Genomic DNA, 18585 nt, shown 5'->3' with positions numbered 1-18585 from the left:
CTCCAGGAAAAGTTGGCTGCCGTGAAAGCATGTCAGCTGCACAGTTGAGTTTCCTCAGAATGGAGATGGCATGCAGTAACTTGAGGCCATGCTGAAGCTAAAATAGATGGAAATGCTTTAATTCCAATTCAGATTGTTCAGATTGGAATTTGATCATGGTTTGTGAATGTAGCTTTAAAACAGGCATAATTATTGGACCATTAAAAAAAAAAAGAGTTGTATCTGGGAAAAGAATGATGAGTTAGGGAAGATCATACATGACAATGATCTTACAAATCAGTAAAAGTATCTATTGTAAATCTAAAAATTAAACGTTTAATACTTACATTTTTAACAGCTGCAATAAAATGTGATTCTATCAATAACACATTCAGCGTGAATAACTGTTTAACTGAATAACCTGTTTGTCATGAATATGAGCAAAATATGGTCAGTTCCAGATAATTTTATTCAGAATCTTCATCAAATACATTGTTCAGCACATTAACTGTTAACAAAATAACCGGCTATTACTTCTGAAATATCTCACGAGGAGTAATGGATATAAAATAACACCTATCTACTCTATGTGTGAAATAAAATGACTTTAAAATATTGGCATTACCTAGTATTCATTTATACTTTTATAAATACAAGACATCCATAAATATATATATGAAGATATTCAAGGGTTTTTGATCCAGAATAATGTGATATTTCCTGAAGAAACGCAGAGGTGGATGGGGTTTGAAGATTGTGAATATTTAAGGCCATTTTTTAAGAACCTGCCGTTCAAGACACCTGAGCCCTGAACATCAACAAACAACACAAACACACATGATAGAAAACTGAAGAAACTGGGGGAAGATCATGCCACCAATGCATTTCCAAACCAAAGCAAAAGCCCTCTGAGTTAGTGTGAAATGACGTATCTTCTGGATGTAATGGTTCCTTTTACACCGTGTACTAGTGAAAATGTGGCATGAATTGCTGGTTTTGTTTCTTACTTTCAAACATCCCCCTTCACAAAGGAAAATGGAGATGATATGCTTTCAATGTCTAAACCCTTAATGAACACAAGAGAAGTGCACACATTTAAACTCTAAAAGAAAGTTACAATCTCTTTTTCACTTGTACACCAAAACAACAAATTCAGAAATACATTTGAGTCCAGGCTCAGAATTAAAAGAAAACTTGAATGACTTTCAATCACACGAGCTATGACTTTCTTCAGAACGGCACAATATTGAAAGCCATGAACATGACCCGTGTGTCTTTATAAAACATGCATACATTTGACATATATAAGGGTCAATCACAAAACTAAAATTAAAAATAGTTTTCCTTTGATTCTATGGTGAAACAGAGCTGGACGGTTCACCCACAGAACTCCACTGGATGTCCATCATATTGCCTTGACGTTATCTGTATTCAGCAGCTCATCTGAAGTTTAACCGAAAGAAACTGTTATTGTTGTTGAGGGGAAAATGTCCACCAAGCAAATGCCCAGTAATCAAATTCCAAACAACATAACGCAGGTTTTATACAAGTTCCCCAAAGCGAAGACGAACACTGAAGTGTCATTTGAGTATGATGAAAAATCCAAGTGAAATACACCGATAAAGATTCAAGCTGTAGGATGAGAACTGTTGGTTCAGTGCTGTGATCCACACAGGAAGGCATTATGGGGTCCATGAAGGACCATGTGATGTGAGGTGCTTGGTTCTTGATGGTTTCCAGAAGGCATTAAAACAACTGTCTGTGTGTGTGTGTATGTGTGTGTGTGTGTGTGTGTGTGTCACACGACAGGACATTAGAAGGGTGTGTAGTCAGACGGGTACATGATGGGCAGCCAGTTCTCGGTGTAGGAGACGCAGTGCATCCAGCCCAGAGAACGCATCAGCTGCAGGAGACAGACAACACAATCACAGCATATCAGACAATCACAGAATTACCACAATAACTCTAATAATCTTATTCTACTGAAAACATTATGATGTAAATCTGTGCATTTTATCCACATTTACGGAATCAATTTAGCCAGAAAAGCCATGTAATTCTGCAGAAAATTTCTTATTATAATGACATGGTACATCACGGTTTCGACTTTTCATAATCATGACTTTCTCATAATGTTGGTTAAATATTAACTCCAACTTTTTTATATAATTTGTTACTTCTTTTTTTAGCTATTATGATAGTATCTCAATTTCAACTTGCCATCAGTGTTCCCTCGATTTTTTATATTATATTGACCTCAAAAAGAGAATTCACGAACAATAACTGCTTAATTTTTTCATATTAGCTATATTAAATTTTATTATTCTTTTATTATTAATTTTTTTTTTTATTCTAATTTATCCTTTAATCTTATATTTTATGTGTGTGTGAGATAATCGAGATTATGACATCACCAAATTGGCAGTTTAATATCTGTCTGTTTTGTGGCTGTGGGGGGGGGGGGGAAGGAAGCAATGTTTTATAAGTGTTGTCTTATATGTTGTCTGTGAATATCAAGAACTTTGTGAACGTCGCTCAGTGCCTCTGGGTATTGTACGTGTTGCTTTGTTTCTGTTGACTTGTAATGACAGTACATTAGAGGCAATAACAACAAAAGACAGTGTGTTTCACAGTACTTTATTGTATTGTCGAGAATAATTTTTTAAAATATATTTATAAGTTTAGTTGTCGTAGATGTGTAGATCAGTCTTACCTGTCAGCTACAATTTGGGCATGAAGTGCTCCCTAGGAATGGGAGTATTGATCCTTTAGTATCGATATATCGATACTAAGGTGTGTTTTTTGTTGTTACCAATGATTTTATTTAACAAAACAAATTAAGAGTATAATTTGCATTGAACTGGATGAATAAAATGTTAGCGAATAATTTTGCAGGATAGAATTATGCACTTCCCAAAAGTATTGTAAGGGAGCATTAATGCTTTTGAGAACGGTAGCCCAGAACAATGCTTATCAGAGATAAAAAAAAGCTTAATATGTTGGAGATATTTCACAATAAACTAACTGAAATGGTATCCTATAGTTTGTGCAATTACATTTAGTTAAATTGAATGTTAAAAATAAGTTCATATTGATCATGCTCTATTCTGTAATGTTGATATAAATCATACACGGTCAGAATAAAAAGGTTGCATTTTATGCGTGCAACAGCTTGTCACTGGCAGTCCCTTATGAAGATGAACTAGAATTCTACTAAAGTAACCTAGTTCAACTATATATTTGTAGTTTCCTTTCAATTCGGGCCTCTACAGTACTATGGGAATTGCCCTTTCCTCTAAATACTCATGAAGTCCTATTAAATCACACCAGTGAAACTGGCCACTGGCGTTTAAGCACGCAAAATATGAAGGGCTCCCTTCTTGAAGCAAGAAGCCTATCAACAAGACTACAGTGATCTACACGATGCAGTGGACACACCCTTCTCTTCCCCTGATGTGTTTCGGTGAGCTTCAGAAACAAAGATGACTCTCAATTGCCTCTCCTCTGCAGAGCCATTTGAACTCTGAGGGCCACAAGTAGTGCGTCTTCTGCCTGGGTCGGACTGCCCCCCCTGCAGAGATATGAGCCTCCGGACTCTCAAGCTCCATGTGACCATATAGTTCAAGGTAATGAACTCGCCAAAATAGCCCTGCCGCACTTTTCTTCTGCAGCCCCTTCCAGTTGAGGCAGTTGATGAGCTCGTTTTGGTGTGGGCGCCTCCCGCCGAGCAGGTCAGAAGCCATCTGGACGAGTAATGATGCTGTCTCTTGGTGGAGGATATCTGCACCCAGAGCCAAAGATGAGCCACTGAAAAAGTCTGCTCGCTCCACTGTTGTTTTTCACCAAACCCGCTGCATGTTGAGGGCAGCGAGAGCACTTGTCATGTTTGTGTTTTGACTGTTCAACTATGCAGTGCAATAAAGTTGAAAAACACACAAAACTCACCTCAATATCAGAGCAATTATCCTACTTTCACTCCCCTCTCCCCAATCGCTCACTCTCACACTTGTGTGGTATTAACCTCCCCACCCCCAAACAGCGAGTTATCCCCGTGCAGTCTGCCCTGCCCACTGTCACAGTTCACAGAAGCATGTCAGGGATTGCCAGAGGTATCAAAGTGGGTTATGAATTCAATGAAAAAATGGCTACACACTTCAGTTCAGAATGCCTCAGTTCTGCGAGAGGAAATACACAACCTCCTCGCAAAACAGAAAACAAATATAATGCTCCTAGAAGACTATTTTCTGGTACCAAAGAGAGATGGCAGACTCCGCCCAATCTTGGACAGGAGACTGCTGAATCGCGTGACTTCAAAGCTTTTTTTCATAATTATTATGCTGAGACAAAACCTCTCAACACATCAGACCGAGAGACTGGTTTATCTCTGTGGATTTAAAGGATGCTTATTTTCACATTCAGTTAACACCTCGCCACAGCCGTTTCCTGAGATTTGCATTCGAGGGGATAGCGTACCAACTCACTGTCCTACCCTTTGGTTTATCCCTGGCCCCTCATACGTTTACGAAATACATGGATGCTGCTCTCTCCTCTGAAGCAGAGCGGAATGCACATACTGAACTCTTTCAACAGTTAGCTAGTCTTAGCCAAATCAGAGAACGCACTGCTAAGCGACAAGCTCAGACTCCTCGCTCATCTTCAGAGCTTAGGGCTGACTGTGATTATGCAAAAGAGCATGCTGGAATGCCAGAATGTCTCCTATTTGAGTAGAGCTGAATTCAATCAATAATGAATTCTCATATGTGAGCGTGTCTATCCGAGGAGTGCTCACAAAAAGTGATCATCTCTCTCACAGTCTTAAAGTTAGGGCACTCTCCACCGATGAAATGCCTTTGGGACGTTGTCAGAAACTGAGAAGTTGTGGCATGTAAACTGTCTGAAGCTTTGTGCTGTACTCCTAGTGCTCGAATGCTTTCTCCTGGACATTCTCCACCATCACGTTCTCATCAGGATGGACAGCACGACATTGGGAGTGTCTATAAATCACCAAGGGGGCATGAGCTCGCAGCCATCGCTACGGCTGGCAAGAGACCTTCTTCTGTGGGCAGATTCTCCCCGGACGCCTGAATTATGGTGCGGATTTAAGGCCAATTTATACTTCTGTGTCGAGTGTACGCCGTAGTGTACGTCATAGGCTAAGCACGTAGGCGACGCCATCGTGAGCATTTATATTTCTGCGTATGTCTGTTTTGCTCTGCAGTTACACCGGCGAAACGCTAGTTGACGCGAGCGGGTTCCACTGTGTTTACATTCTTCGATCCTCGCGGGCTTCTACGAACAATAGCGTCTGAAAGAGAGCGGATCATGTTGGAGCTGGAGCTTATCGAGGCAGTCTTTGTAATCTCCCAAAGAGAAGTCATACAGATGGCTGTATTTCCTCACTTCTTCAATTAATCGCTCAGTCACTTGGTCCATTTCCATGTTGGCTCTTCACTGAATTTCGGAATTTAAAAATGGTGGGCGGTCCAGAGTGCAGAAGATCATTCCGGAAATGCGTAGGAGGAAACGTGATACTACCAAGCCGACCAATCACAGATCTTGCAGTCCGCGTCGTCGCGACGCATAGTTACATTTTTGAGGAGGTGCGCGTAAGGGCACGACGTATGGTACACGTCAATGCGTATGCTATGCCGTACCTACTACGCGCACCCAACGCAGAAGTATAAATTGGCCTTTACTTTTGAGGGTCAGGGTAATCCAAGGGGAGTGGAAATTACACCCTTTTAAAGTCAATATGATTTGGAGTGTATTCGGCAGGGCGGAGTTGGATCTCTTCACATCGGTGGAGAACACTCACTGCCCGCTGTTTTATTCACTGACACACTCTTCCCTGGGAGTGGATGGAATAGCTCACAGCTGGTTGAAAGTACACAAGTATGCTTTTCCTCCAATGAAACTTCTGCTTTGTGTGCTTTGCAAAATCAGAGAGGAAAGTTAATCTGTTCTGTTAGTAGCACCGAAATGGCCCAAACAGCCGTGGTTCCCAGAACTGGTGGAGATGCTGGTAGCAAGAAAGATGTGTTTCAAATGTAAATTTAAGTGAATATCATTAATTCAATTATTAAATTACTAAGAGTAAAATGGGTAATGTTATAATTTAAAAGTTTGTATTTAGAAGTATCATATCGGTTTTTGAATAAGTCTGATTCAGTGTGGTAATGCGATGTATAAGTTTTTTTTTCTTTTTTTACTGTTTTTAGGAAATGTGTTCTGTGAAATGTACATTGGGATATGTGTACACATCTCCTTCGCATAGAGTTGATCAGGTTGGTGATTGTGCCCTGTGGAATGTTGGTCCACTCCTCTTCAATGGCTGTGCGAAGTTGCTGGATATTGGCAGGAACTGGAACACGCTCTCGTATAAGGCGATGCAGAGTATCCCAAACATGCTCAATATGTGACATGTCCAGTGAGTATGTTGGCCATGCATGAACGGGGATCTTTTCAGCTTCCAGGAACTGTGTACAGATCCTTGCAACTTGGGGCTGTGAATTATCATGCTGCAACATGAGGTGATGATTGTGGATGAATGGCACAACAGTGGGCCTAAGGATCTCATCACAGTATCTCATTCAAAATGCCATCAATGAAATGCACCTTTGTTCATTGTCCATAACATACACCTGCCCATACCATAACCCACTGCCACCATGGGCCACTCGATCCACAACATTAATATCAGCAAATCAGGATTTATCCATGAAGAGAACGCCTTTCCAAAGTTCCAGACGCCATCGAATGTGGGCATATTCCCACTCACTGAACTGCAGTCAGGTTTAGACCCCGATGAGGACAAAGAGCATGCAGATGAGCTCCCTTAGATGTGCAATAATCATGCCGTCTAATCTTCATCTTGATATGTCACACCTGTGAGGTGGATGGATTATCTCGGCAAAGGAGAAGTGCTCACTAACATTGATTTAGACAGATTTGTGAACAATATTTATAGAAAAAGTCTTAGATCCTGGAGTTCAGCTCATGAAAAAGTGTGTTTATAAATTTTGTTCAGTATAGTTTTTACCTGAACTATAAACTTTTATCCCAGTACTTCTGTGATTAGATTAGAATGTTTGTGATTACAATGTTTGTGGCTGAAAAGACTATGAAGCAGTTTAGGTCAATGCTAACGTGAACGCAAATTAAAATTTTCAAATCACAATGATTTGATTGTACACCGCACAGATGAACCAACAAGTGATTACAACATTGTAATCGCACACATCTCAATCGCAAGGTTGAGGAATGAAACAGATGAAACGTTGTAATTTAGAAACAATCATGGTGTTTGAATCGTGCTCGCGATCTTAAAGATCTATTAAATTAAAGTGCTTTGGGGCCTTTATATACCTGAACTGCAGAAGGTAACAGGCTTTTATTTGAAGCAGGCTTTTATTAGAGGCAGGCCTTTATTTCTAATTCCATCTGTTCGATAAGTAATTGTTTTAAATAACCCATTTTAAATTAAAAGTGATAGCGTTCCAGTCGACAGAGATCATAACATTAGCACAGAATCAGTTCAGAATCAACCACCAAAAGAAGCAGTTAGTTTCAGACGTGCTCTGTGTCAATCTGCTTCACCCTGAATCACTTATGCGAAGTATCATCAGCTCCTCGGATCTCGAATCGGACGCATCCGACAGAAACAGTTCTCGGTTCAGTGTACTGACTTAAATGGCCTCCACAGTCATCAGATCTCAATCCAATAGAGCATCTTTGGGATGTGGTGAAACGGGAGATTCACATCATGGATACTAACAAGGTGTACCTAATAAAGTGGCTAGTGAGTATATATATAAAATACCTTGCTAAGTGTACTGTGTTAGGCTAACCGAGACTTGTCATTTGCACTTACATACTGTTCTTTTGTTAGTTTTGATTGCTTCTATTGTCCTCATTTGTAAATTGCTTTGGATAAACGCGTCTGATAAAGTACTAAATGTAAATATAATATTATTTATATATATATATATATATTATTATTATATAAGAGTTTAACTGTTCTGTGTGAGACTTTTTTAATGATTTTTTAAAAGTACAATTTCTTGGTAACAGCACTGCAAAAAAACACAGCACTGTGAATCATTTAGTTACATCAAGGATCAAACCACACATAAATAGCCCATGTTTGTGCTCTACAGTTCTGGTATAAAGAATGTTTTTGCTCAGGTGGCCACAATGTCTACCCAATAGAGAAAAGTTTTGCTCAGCAAGAAATAAAATAGAGGGAACACTGCTTGTCATAATTGATTTTTTTATATCATAATTTCATCTTTGTATATCATTAAATTTGGTTGACACATATTTATAATTAGTATTGTATTTAGATTTTTTTTTTAATCTTCAATATTTAACAGAAAGCAGAACAACGGTTTTTAATATTGATAATAATCAGAAATGTTTCTTAAAAAATAAATCAGCATATGAGAATGATTTCTGAAGGATCATGTGACACTAAAGACTGGAGTAACGATGCTGAAAATTCTGTCTTGATCACAGGAATAGATTACTTTCTACACTGGATTCACATAGAAAATAGTTATTTTAAATTGTAATCATGTTTCAGTCAAATCAAATAAATGCAGACTTGCAGATGCAGGAATGAAAACTCATCATAAATGAAAAAAGTGACAAAGAGGTACTTTTTGTACTTTTTTTTTTTACTATAGTAGTAAGTATGAAGTTATACTGTTAAATAATAAAATAATTCATTAATTAAATACTGCATTATATATTTATATTTTTTAATATTTAATTTTAAAACTATATATTTTTTCAAACATTGCCTTAAAGACATCAAAAAGAGTGTTTTAATTTTATCTTTACCTATAGAAGCTGCTAAATATATTCAGCCAACAGACCTGTTCCTGTTGTTGATCTGAATTTAGACTGAATCACTTAAATGCACAGCTCTGTTTTTGACAACAGCTTGTCATTCGTTCCGTTCTTTGCTACAGATATCACTGTTAATCAAAGCAATGACTTGCGGAACAATTTAGCAGATTCATTCACGTAATTCACTCACGTCTGTCATTCCTGAAACTGTATACTTTGGTTCTCTTAGACAAACAAAACTTTTCTTCAAATTGTGAGTGGATTATGTAGGGAAACTAAACAATGGGTGCTTCCCCTTGTAGCATAACTTACTGAGCCTACTCACGCAAAAAAAAAAAAACTGTTCAGCGCAAGTTTTCATCCCTGCAGATGCAAGGAACATGGGATATTCTTACCTGTATGCAGTTCTTCCAGTTGTCTTTGCTGGATTTCTCCTCAACAATCTTAGTAGCGTACTTCAAGGCTCTTGCGTACATCTTGTTTACTAACGCATGCTTGTAGGAAAATGTTAAAACCTGCAGAGAAAATCATCATGTCAAATAAAACAACAGTAATCAAATTACTAGTATACCTGTAAATGTCTGACCTCCGTACCTTAGAGTCAGTGAGCTCAGCCCACTTCTGCACCTCCCAGAAGGTGTCGGTCAATGCTTTGGCCACGCTCTGCGGCTCGTCATCAGAGCTGCCCACCTCACCTGCGCTGGCACCCTCTTGTGCTGCTGGCTGCATCAGCTGATCCGCTAGAGCACAGCCCTTCCTGCAGAGAGCATCTAGCAGAGACACCTTCTGCTTCTCCATGTCACTGCAAGAACAAGAAACATGCTCATTCTGCATTCTGTCATTTGCCACATAATCACATGTGTACACTATGACTTCAACTATAAATGATACCAGCTTTACACAACAACAACAATCCTGAAATTAATGTTTCATGTTTCCATAATCATCATCATGAGGATCTTGGTCTCTCCTCACCTTAAATGTAAATTAATAATTCAGTGTGTGGAGAGATGTTTACAGCATTTCTACAGATTTGAAATGAGACTCATTTATAAACCTGTTAACTAAACAGAAGCTTTAATGTTTCCCAGCTGTTTTGTCAAAATAAAAGTTTTCTTTTAACAAATTGAAAAGAACAACATTGAAGACAAATATTAGTACTGAAATTTTACTATCGTCCTGTAAATCAAAACTTAAATTATAATTAATCAAATATTATGTTTTACTTAACACTACTTTGGTAGTATATTGCTGTCTTCATTTCTAAACATTAAGTAATTATAGTAACTTAAATATTTTTTATTTAACAGTACAATGATAATATATTACAGTCTTAATTTTTAGAATTTTAATGTTAAAAACATTGTTTTATATAATTATATTAAATATAGGGCTGCACGTTTTCAAGTTTTTCATTAACCGTTAACCGAGGCCCTTATCGGTTAATACTCGGTTAACCATAGTGTGCGCCAGGGTTTCCGTTGTCCGGTAATTTCCGGACATTGGCCGAAAAAAAAAAAGAAATGTCCGACAAAATTTCATCTTTCCGGTCAAATTGTCCTTTTAAAACTGCCTAATAATCTCGCCCACTAACACAATCTGAATTTGAGAATAAGCCTAAAATGTATAAAGCAAATATACACCGACCTTTGGCTATCTTATAAAGGAACAGGCTCTAGTAATAGTTATGTAACTTTCCGTGTTTAGGCGAAGGTAACAAGCAGGCTCCGCGGCCGCCTCGCTAAGGCTATGACTATGACTATGTTTGACAGGTACAATATTTGAAAATCGATAATTATTATTTTTTTTATTACATTTATATCTGAATTTATGTCAACCTATAGACTTTCAAATATCAAAATGTCATGAATTAATATGTATTTGTGTACAAAATGACAAACATATTTTCCTATTATATTTTGCCTGGAAACGCTTCCAACAAGGCGTCGGTTCTATTTCTAGCATGCACGCGTCGAGCCGCGCGTCTCACGCAGGCAGTCGACAAGCTCTAACCTGTTAACATGGGAGCCGAATTAAAAACAGACACGCCACGCAGCTGAGATGCTTTCGCCCATCGCCACGCATCCAGTGTGTCCTGACCGGCCTAATGATGCCCGGGTGTTGGCTGTTGAGATTACAACAACGAGGTGGTACTTGAAGAATATCTAAGCACTGTATTGCAATACTTGCATTTTGCCCCGTCGCTCTCAATTTTAAAGTGCTCCAACGCTGTACTTTTTTTTGCCCGCTTCATATTAGAAAATGACTTCTTCTTGTGGACATTAAAAATGTCTGGGAGCGCTCTGGCGGTCTCTGGTGGTGCAAAAATGTATTACAACTAAATTCAATGCACGCCATTGACGTCATTTAACCGAGCAAAATGTTTCACTCGGTTACGCAATTTTTAACGGTTAATCGGTTAACCGGTTAACCATGGACACCCCTAATTAAATAATAATTATTATTTTTATTATTATTTTAAAAATACTTTTACAGTAAAATAACAATGTAATCTTAATTTATAAAACATTGTTTAATAAAATAATAATAATAATAATAATAATAATAATAATAATAATAATAATAATAATAGGAACACTCCACTAGAGTTAAACAGTTGAGTTTAACGTTTTCTTATCCATTCAGCTGATCTCCAGGTCTGGCGGTAGCACTTTTATCTTAGCTTAGCATAGATCGTTGAATCCTATTAGATCGTTAGCATCAAGCTCAAATATGACCAAAGAGTTTCTATATTTTTCCTATTTAAAACTTGACTCTTCTGTAGTTACATTGTGTCTTAAGACCGACGTAAAATGAAAAGTTGCAATTTTCTAGGCTGATATGGCTAGGAAGTATACTCTTATTCTGGCGCAATAAACCAAATAACGTTGTTGCCGTACCATGCCGTACCCAGCTAGTTTGTGTAGTTGTAGAAATAATAGAGTTGCTGGGGACTATTTTCAGACGCTGCGTAATGGCAGTAAAGTTGCTTGATTATTACGCCGGCATGAGAGTAAAGTTCCTAGCCATATCGGCCTAAAATTTTACGTCGGTCTTAGTACACGATGAAACTACAGAAGAGTCAAGTTTTAAATTGGAAAAATATAAAAACTCTTTGGTCATTTTTGAGCTTGATGCTAACAGTCTAATCGGATTCAATGATCTATGCTAAGCTAAGCTAAAAGTGCCACCGCCAGACCCGGAGATCTGCTAAATGGATTCGAAAACAGTAAAACTCAACTGTTTAACTCTAGTGGAGCTGGAAAATGAGCCCATTCTCAAAAAAAGTGGGAGTATTAATAATATTTTAACTTTTTTTATACAACAGTACATTGGTCATTGTTTGCATAGCAATAATAATAATAATTTAGTTTGAATTGCAAATCGCAGTATATAAAAATAATTGCAATTACCGTATTTTCCAGAATATAAGTCGCACTTTTTTCATAGTTTGGCTGGTCCTGCGTCTTATAGTCAGGTGTGACTTATTTATCAAAATTAATTTGACATGAACCGAGAGAAATGAACCAAGATAAAACATTACAGTCTCCTGTAGTCTACACTGAAAACAGAGCGCCCTCTCGTGGCTGTAGACGGTAATGTTTTCTCTTGGTTCTTGGTTCTAAATAAATGCGACTTATAGTCCAGTGCAACTTATATATGTTTTTTTCCTCGTCATGACGTATTTTTGGACTGATGTGACTTATACTCAGGTGCGACTTATAGTCCGAAAAATACGGTAGATTTTTTGGAGAATAGTGTAGCTTGAATGAGCATTTACTTTGTTGAATGTTGAAAATCTTAAAAAGTTTTTTTTCAAACTGTAAAAGGCTCCATCACAGATGAACGGTCTCTGTATACCTCTTAATGGATGCAGCATCTGGCCGCGGGTCCGTCTTCATGGTGAGATAGACCGCCAGTGCCGTCTGGTCGATGTGTGACAGCACTGTATCCGCTGCAGCAGCGATCTCTGGCAGGCGCTTCAAACGCTCCTGGGGAGATAGGAGAGTGTCCGTCATACAGGTCTGTGTGAGCAATGGCAGAATGAGCCGTATGTGTGAGCCGTACCTTCTCTGAGTCCAGTTGATGGAGTCTCTGAACGTGCAACGGCAGGTGTGTGGAGAACACCTCCTTCAGCTCCTCATACAACAAGCTGTTATCCAACCTGAGGACAGCAGTGAGCAGAGAGTGATTCACAGATCAAAACACAGTTAATGAGTGTGAACCAATGAGTGGGACTGACTTGGTCATCCACTGGATCTTCAGGTCTCGCAGCGCTTCAGTGAACTCATCCTTCACGTCTTTCTCCTTCTCTGCATCCTTCTCCTTCTCTTTCCCATTCTTGTTTTTGTTAGGGGCAGGAACCAGGTGGTAAAAGACTGGCACCATGTCCTGCATGAGAGCGACACCAGAGATGTGACTGCTGAATCACTTCATCCACAATCCCTCAAATCCATCTGCACTGTCTGTTCATGTAGATGAATGCAGCTGACTCTAACATCATCAGACTAATCTCAAACAGCCAGACTATTATCCCATCATCGTTTTTGAATTTGTTAAACAGATGGCAACAAATAAATGACTGACATGAGAAATAAAGGCTGTGTGTGACTGTGTGTGTTTGTGAGGGCTGGGCGGTATGATGATTTACATATATTGGCTAGCCTGCTGACTTACACTATTCATATCAGTGGCTCTCAAACTTTTAATATTACAAATATGATTTAATATTTAATATATTATTAATTTCACAGAGTTCATTGATTTTGGAATAATAATAATATTCCAATTTTGGAATTTTATAATTCCAGAAACACTGTAAACAATAGTTATTCAGATGGAAAAGAAACTTTTTTTTCTTTTTAATATTTTAATTCAGAGTGAATTTAATATATTCCTTTATGAACTTAAATACTTTTATGTCATCCTGTGGCCCCTTCGGAAATTTACTGTAGGAGAAACACTAATTTACATTATTGAGCGTGATTTGATTAAAGTCCATTAAAATCAGAACAAAAACAAAAAATTTAATTACTTGATTGGCTGAATTATCACAAATAAACAGTAACAAGTGTTAAGTGAATACATCATTTTGCAGCAAAAACAATATATTGGTCATGCTGCCCAGAACTAATGTGCGAGTGTGAATTTAGGGTTTGTTTCTATTATTCACGTAATATTGTCATTAATGAATCATTTAATTGGGCCCCTGCAATATAAATATAATACATGGCAGAAGTTCTGGTCTTTCTCTACCCGTCCAGTACCTTTTTAAATTTTCCTTGTCGTTTGGCTGATGCTTGTCCCTGCTGGTCAGAATAACACACATCAGAGAGAGAATCTCACACATACAGACACACACTCTCTGTCCTCACTATACTCTGCTCTCTACTCCTTCACATAATCATGATTCACTGTAAGGTGCAGCAGTACAGTTGACAATGACAGGATGATTATATACAGGACAGTGACAGTAAAACCCCCAGTGAATGAGCCCTTAAACTCAGAGAAAGACAGACAGACACTGAAACGGTGCTGGACGCTCTGTGGACAATCTTAGAAGACAGAGGTAACTGAGATGCAATTTAACTTGCTCTGGAGAACACAGACAGCCCACCACACTAGGGCTGTCACTTTTTATTCAATATTCGAATATGCATTTGAACATGACGTGAAATATCCGTAATTGAACTATAAATAAAATATCCAGTTTTTAAAATGCCCTGTGCCCATTTTTTACAGTCTATGATTAGACAGTTTGTTTTTTTATTTTATTCTTTGCCATCTTATCCAGTTGAGGGCACCCTAGACGTATTGTAGCGTAGGCCCATTTGACCAAATCACGCGAATAATAGCTAGTAGCCAGAGACGTCTGTGCGCTACGAACAAGTGTTCTCCACCGCAGGGAACATTGTAAATAAAAAGAGCCGCACTTAATCCAGATCAAGTTGATGGACTGGTGTTTCTTGCAAACAATAGTAAGAAATTAATTAGGCTAGGCTATATACCTTACTCCTGCTGCTGTTTAAGTTGTCACGGGGGGGGGGGGGGGGGGGTAGATATTCGAATATATTCAAATACATTGCATGATATTCGATATCCGTTCAAATTTTTTCTAAAGTGACAGCCCTAGGTCACACTAGTCTGATTGTTCACCAGCACCATGACAGTGGAAAGGAATAAAGCTAATAGACATGCTTTTGTTTCATAGTGCGGTTTCTTGTTGCCAGACATGTAACATGCTTTAGACAGCATCTCAAATCATCTGGAGTCATTGTGAAGCACAGAACACAATGATCAGAGTCTCTGAAAGAGTAAAGCATGGCGACACCAGCTGATCAGACAGAGAACAGAACCAAATCAATACTGAACACATGTGAGTAGAGGTGTGCGATATGCACAGTCTATGACAAGATCATAATAGTTGTTTCAACAATGTGGATGCTGACATTACAAAGTCTGTTAATCACGCAGCAAAAAAATAAATGAATAAATAAAAATTCAATATATTAAAATGTTTGTTTATTTATGATATAGTTAATATCACAAAAGCAAGACGAGCGGTTTTTCTCAATATATGATTCATAAAGACTTAACTTCATAAAAACATCACTTGCTTCGTTAATAAATAAACCAGTTCATGTCAATGATTCAACGACTCGCTCATTAAGACAGTGACTTGCTTTGTTCATGAATGAATTGGCTGTTAGTACAAATCAATTGAGTGAATTTCACTTAAAAGTAAAATCATTTCATATTTCAATATTCAAAACCTATTTTTAGAACATTATTTATGCAATTGTAATTGTAGTGTGCATACTCCGATGCAGATTATGTGCTGCTTTTGTGGTGCAAAGATGGATTTTGTTGAAACTGGGGCCGGTTGCATAAACTGTTTAGACTAGTCTTAAAAATTAGACATCTTATTTTTTTTCTTCAAGACATAACTTTTTTTAATTCAGTTATGAAAAGGTAGATTGGTTTTACTTGTATTTGAAAAGTAACACTGATTACCCCTTTGCAACTGCCAGGTGGTCAAACTAGTTCTTAAAACACAGTCTTAACATGGTGGCTAAGTTTATGCAACCAGCCTTTTCATTTGATTTTAACAGTCTATACGGTCTTATTTAAAATGAATATATTCATTAAATGTAAGAATTTAACAAAGGATGATGCATACATCTAATTAAAAGGTAAATATGCCCTAGAATTTAATTTAAGGTAGCAAATGACACCCCTCAATTAAAATGTTTCTGTCACTGCAGTGAACCAAGCACTGCAGAGAATATGATAAATAAGAAAAGCTTTGGGAGTCAGCTGACATGACGGACCAAAACCACACATAGCTAAATATCGTATAACATTATAGACAAAATGGAATACAATATAAAGTTGTCATTCTTGCCAATATCGCAAACCCTCACACATGAGAGAGACTGAGTGATAAAAACACAAGAAAAGCAGCGGCAGCAGCGGCCGCAGTGAAGCAGCTTGCAGATCTACAGACGAGCTGAATGAACATCGAGTTTGAGGAGACTGGTGACTCACTGCTTTTTTGCCGAACTCACTCTTGGGCAGAACCAGAGAGCCAGTGATGTACCCGCCTGGACCAGCACCTTTAGGTATCCTGAAACACAAAGACAAACATCTGCATCCTCTGATGGCTCAGATCTCAACAGCAGCGGCTGGATGGCCACTCACTTGTCGTCGGGCAGGGCAGTGATGTAGAAGGGCTGTGTCGCACTGGGACTCAACGTGATGGAGTTGGCCTTCTTCTTGGACAGCATGGCAGCGCGGTGCGTCTCATAGATGTCCAGCGAGAGCGTGTTGGACAGACGGTGAGACACGATGAACGGCAGGTCCTTCAAGCGTTCCAGCTCACTCTGCTGCTCGTGACGCACCTGCAGACGCACCGTGTAGTCACCCTTCTCCAGCTTCAGAGAGTACTGCCACAGAGGAACAACATCTCAAATAATTACTACAGGGTAGAGTAGGTGTTCACATCTTAAATCACACAACATCTGCAAGTTAACGCACATACCATATTTTCTGGACTATAAGTCACACTTTTTGTCATAGTTTGGCTGGTCCTGCGACTTATAGTCAGGTGCGACTTATTTATCAAAATTAATTTGACATGAACCGGGAAAAAATGAACCAAGAGTTCACATTAGCGTCTTCAGCCGTGAGATGACGCTCTATGCTGCTCAGTGCTCCTGTAGTCTACACTGATAAGCATAGAGAGCCCTCTCACGGCTGTAGACGGTAATGTTTTCTCTTGGTTCTAAATAAATGCGACTTATAGTCCGAAAAATACGATAATTAAAACTGACTTTTACAAAATGAGAAAGTGTTCGGTTCTGACAGTTAATTTACTTATTTAAAAAAATATCATGTTTTACCTCAAAGTACAATGGTAATATTGTGGTCTTAATTCATATAAGTTTCAATTAATATCCATTAATAACAATAACAACTACAATAATAATATTAAGACTTCACAGTGAAATTGTGCAGCCCAATTTAGCAGAAATTGTGTTAAATGCTGTAAATCTTAAAGAAAAGTAGTTTTTGACAGTGGAAAAGGCTCCGTCATGGAATGATTTCAATTTTATACATTTTTTATTCAAACTTTTCTTTAGTTTGAATGCTGCTTACATATTTCTATCACAATGTGAAATCACATCATACAACCCCTGCGTCATGTGATCAAGTAAAGATTGTGCAGCAGGTCACCTGGTGTGGGTAGGCGTCTCCAGAGCCCATGAGTCTCTTGTTCTGGTCAAACAGGAGCCAGAGTTGACTGTCAAACTCAGACTCGTATAATAACTCACACAGCAGCGGACAGCTGGGGGTCACCTCGCCACTCTTAGGCTGAAAGCACAAGAGCAGTCATGCAACGACAATCAATAAATCAACCACGCAAACACAGAAACAGGGTAAACAAAAATATCATTCACTATCAAATATGCATAGACATACAGGTACCATCACACTCACCTGATGGAAATTATACGTGAGAACGATCTCATAGAGCTGTCTGTTGTTTGGTAACACATCTCTAGCACCAAGGGGTTTTATTTTAGCACTTACAGGCCTGTGGAGGAGAAACACCCACAGTAGAGAGATTAATCATGCTGAAAGTATTTAAACATTTGTCTCTAAAGTATTCTTCTTGGAGCTCTTCATCTTAGGAAGGTGCTTTATAATTAAAGAGACATAAAGCATTTCATAACCAACAACCCAGTCCCTACTTAACCTTTATTTCTGGGTCTCACTGAAGATCGTTCATACAGTAAACTTGAATGTATTGGATCAGGATGGTATGATAGTTGCAAAGGCTTTAGGAAGCTTGGGAAGACTTTGGACATTTTTTTCTAACAAATTAAATAAGCAGACATCAGATGGGTGAAACTAAAATGTTTCTGGGCATTAATGTATGGGTTTACCTGAGAGGCTGGACCCAGTTCTTTAGTGTGATTGTTGGAGAAACATCTTCATATCTCAACGGAGAACAAACCTCAAAACTAGAAATCCCTTCAGAGGCATGCTACATACAGAAACACAAAAACAAGAGCATTAATGAATCTGACAGATGCGGCTGAAAGTAAAACCATGAAACTAAGACGCCTAAGAAGTCTGCAAAGTTAGGGGTCAGTAAGACTTTTTAATGTTTTTGAAAGAAGTCTATTCTGCTCATCAAGGCTGCATTTATTTGATCAAAAATACCATTAAAACAATAATATTCTAAAATAT

At 38.3% G+C, this 18585-nt stretch overlaps 1 protein-coding gene across 3 annotated transcripts in view; it reads right to left on the bottom strand.

Annotated features, from left to right (window-relative positions):
• Window positions 1-430: 430 nt before the first annotated feature.
• The window catches only part of tpp2 (tripeptidyl peptidase 2), a 32476-nt gene continuing 14321 nt past the window's right edge, over window positions 431-18585 (bottom strand). The window contains exons 18-29 of one of the 3 annotated variants that reach the window (XM_052575006.1): window positions 18279-18379; window positions 17830-17926; window positions 17566-17703; window positions 16531-16775; window positions 16378-16456; window positions 14097-14138; window positions 13073-13221; window positions 12898-12994; window positions 12691-12821; window positions 9424-9631; window positions 9225-9344; window positions 431-1882 (exon numbers count right to left, since the gene is read on the bottom strand). In XM_052575006.1, coding sequence (XP_052430966.1) covers window positions 1793-1882; window positions 9225-9344; window positions 9424-9631; window positions 12691-12821; window positions 12898-12994; window positions 13073-13221; window positions 14097-14138; window positions 16378-16456; window positions 16531-16775; window positions 17566-17703; window positions 17830-17926; window positions 18279-18379 — 1497 coding nt within the window. In that variant the 3' untranslated portion in view covers window positions 431-1792. The remainder of the gene's footprint in view (window positions 1883-9224; window positions 9345-9423; window positions 9632-12690; window positions 12822-12897; window positions 12995-13072; window positions 13222-14096; window positions 14139-16377; window positions 16457-16530; window positions 16776-17565; window positions 17704-17829; window positions 17927-18278; window positions 18380-18585) is intronic. The other 2 variants (XM_052575704.1, XM_052576499.1) reach the window with 2 other exon arrangements.

This window comes from Carassius gibelio, chromosome A1, assembly GCF_023724105.1.
Source record: "Carassius gibelio isolate Cgi1373 ecotype wild population from Czech Republic chromosome A1, carGib1.2-hapl.c, whole genome shotgun sequence".
Lineage (NCBI taxonomy): Eukaryota > Metazoa > Chordata > Actinopteri > Cypriniformes > Cyprinidae > Carassius > Carassius gibelio.
Note: the sequence above shows the minus strand (reverse complement) of the source record. Positions and strands in the feature narration are given on the sequence as shown.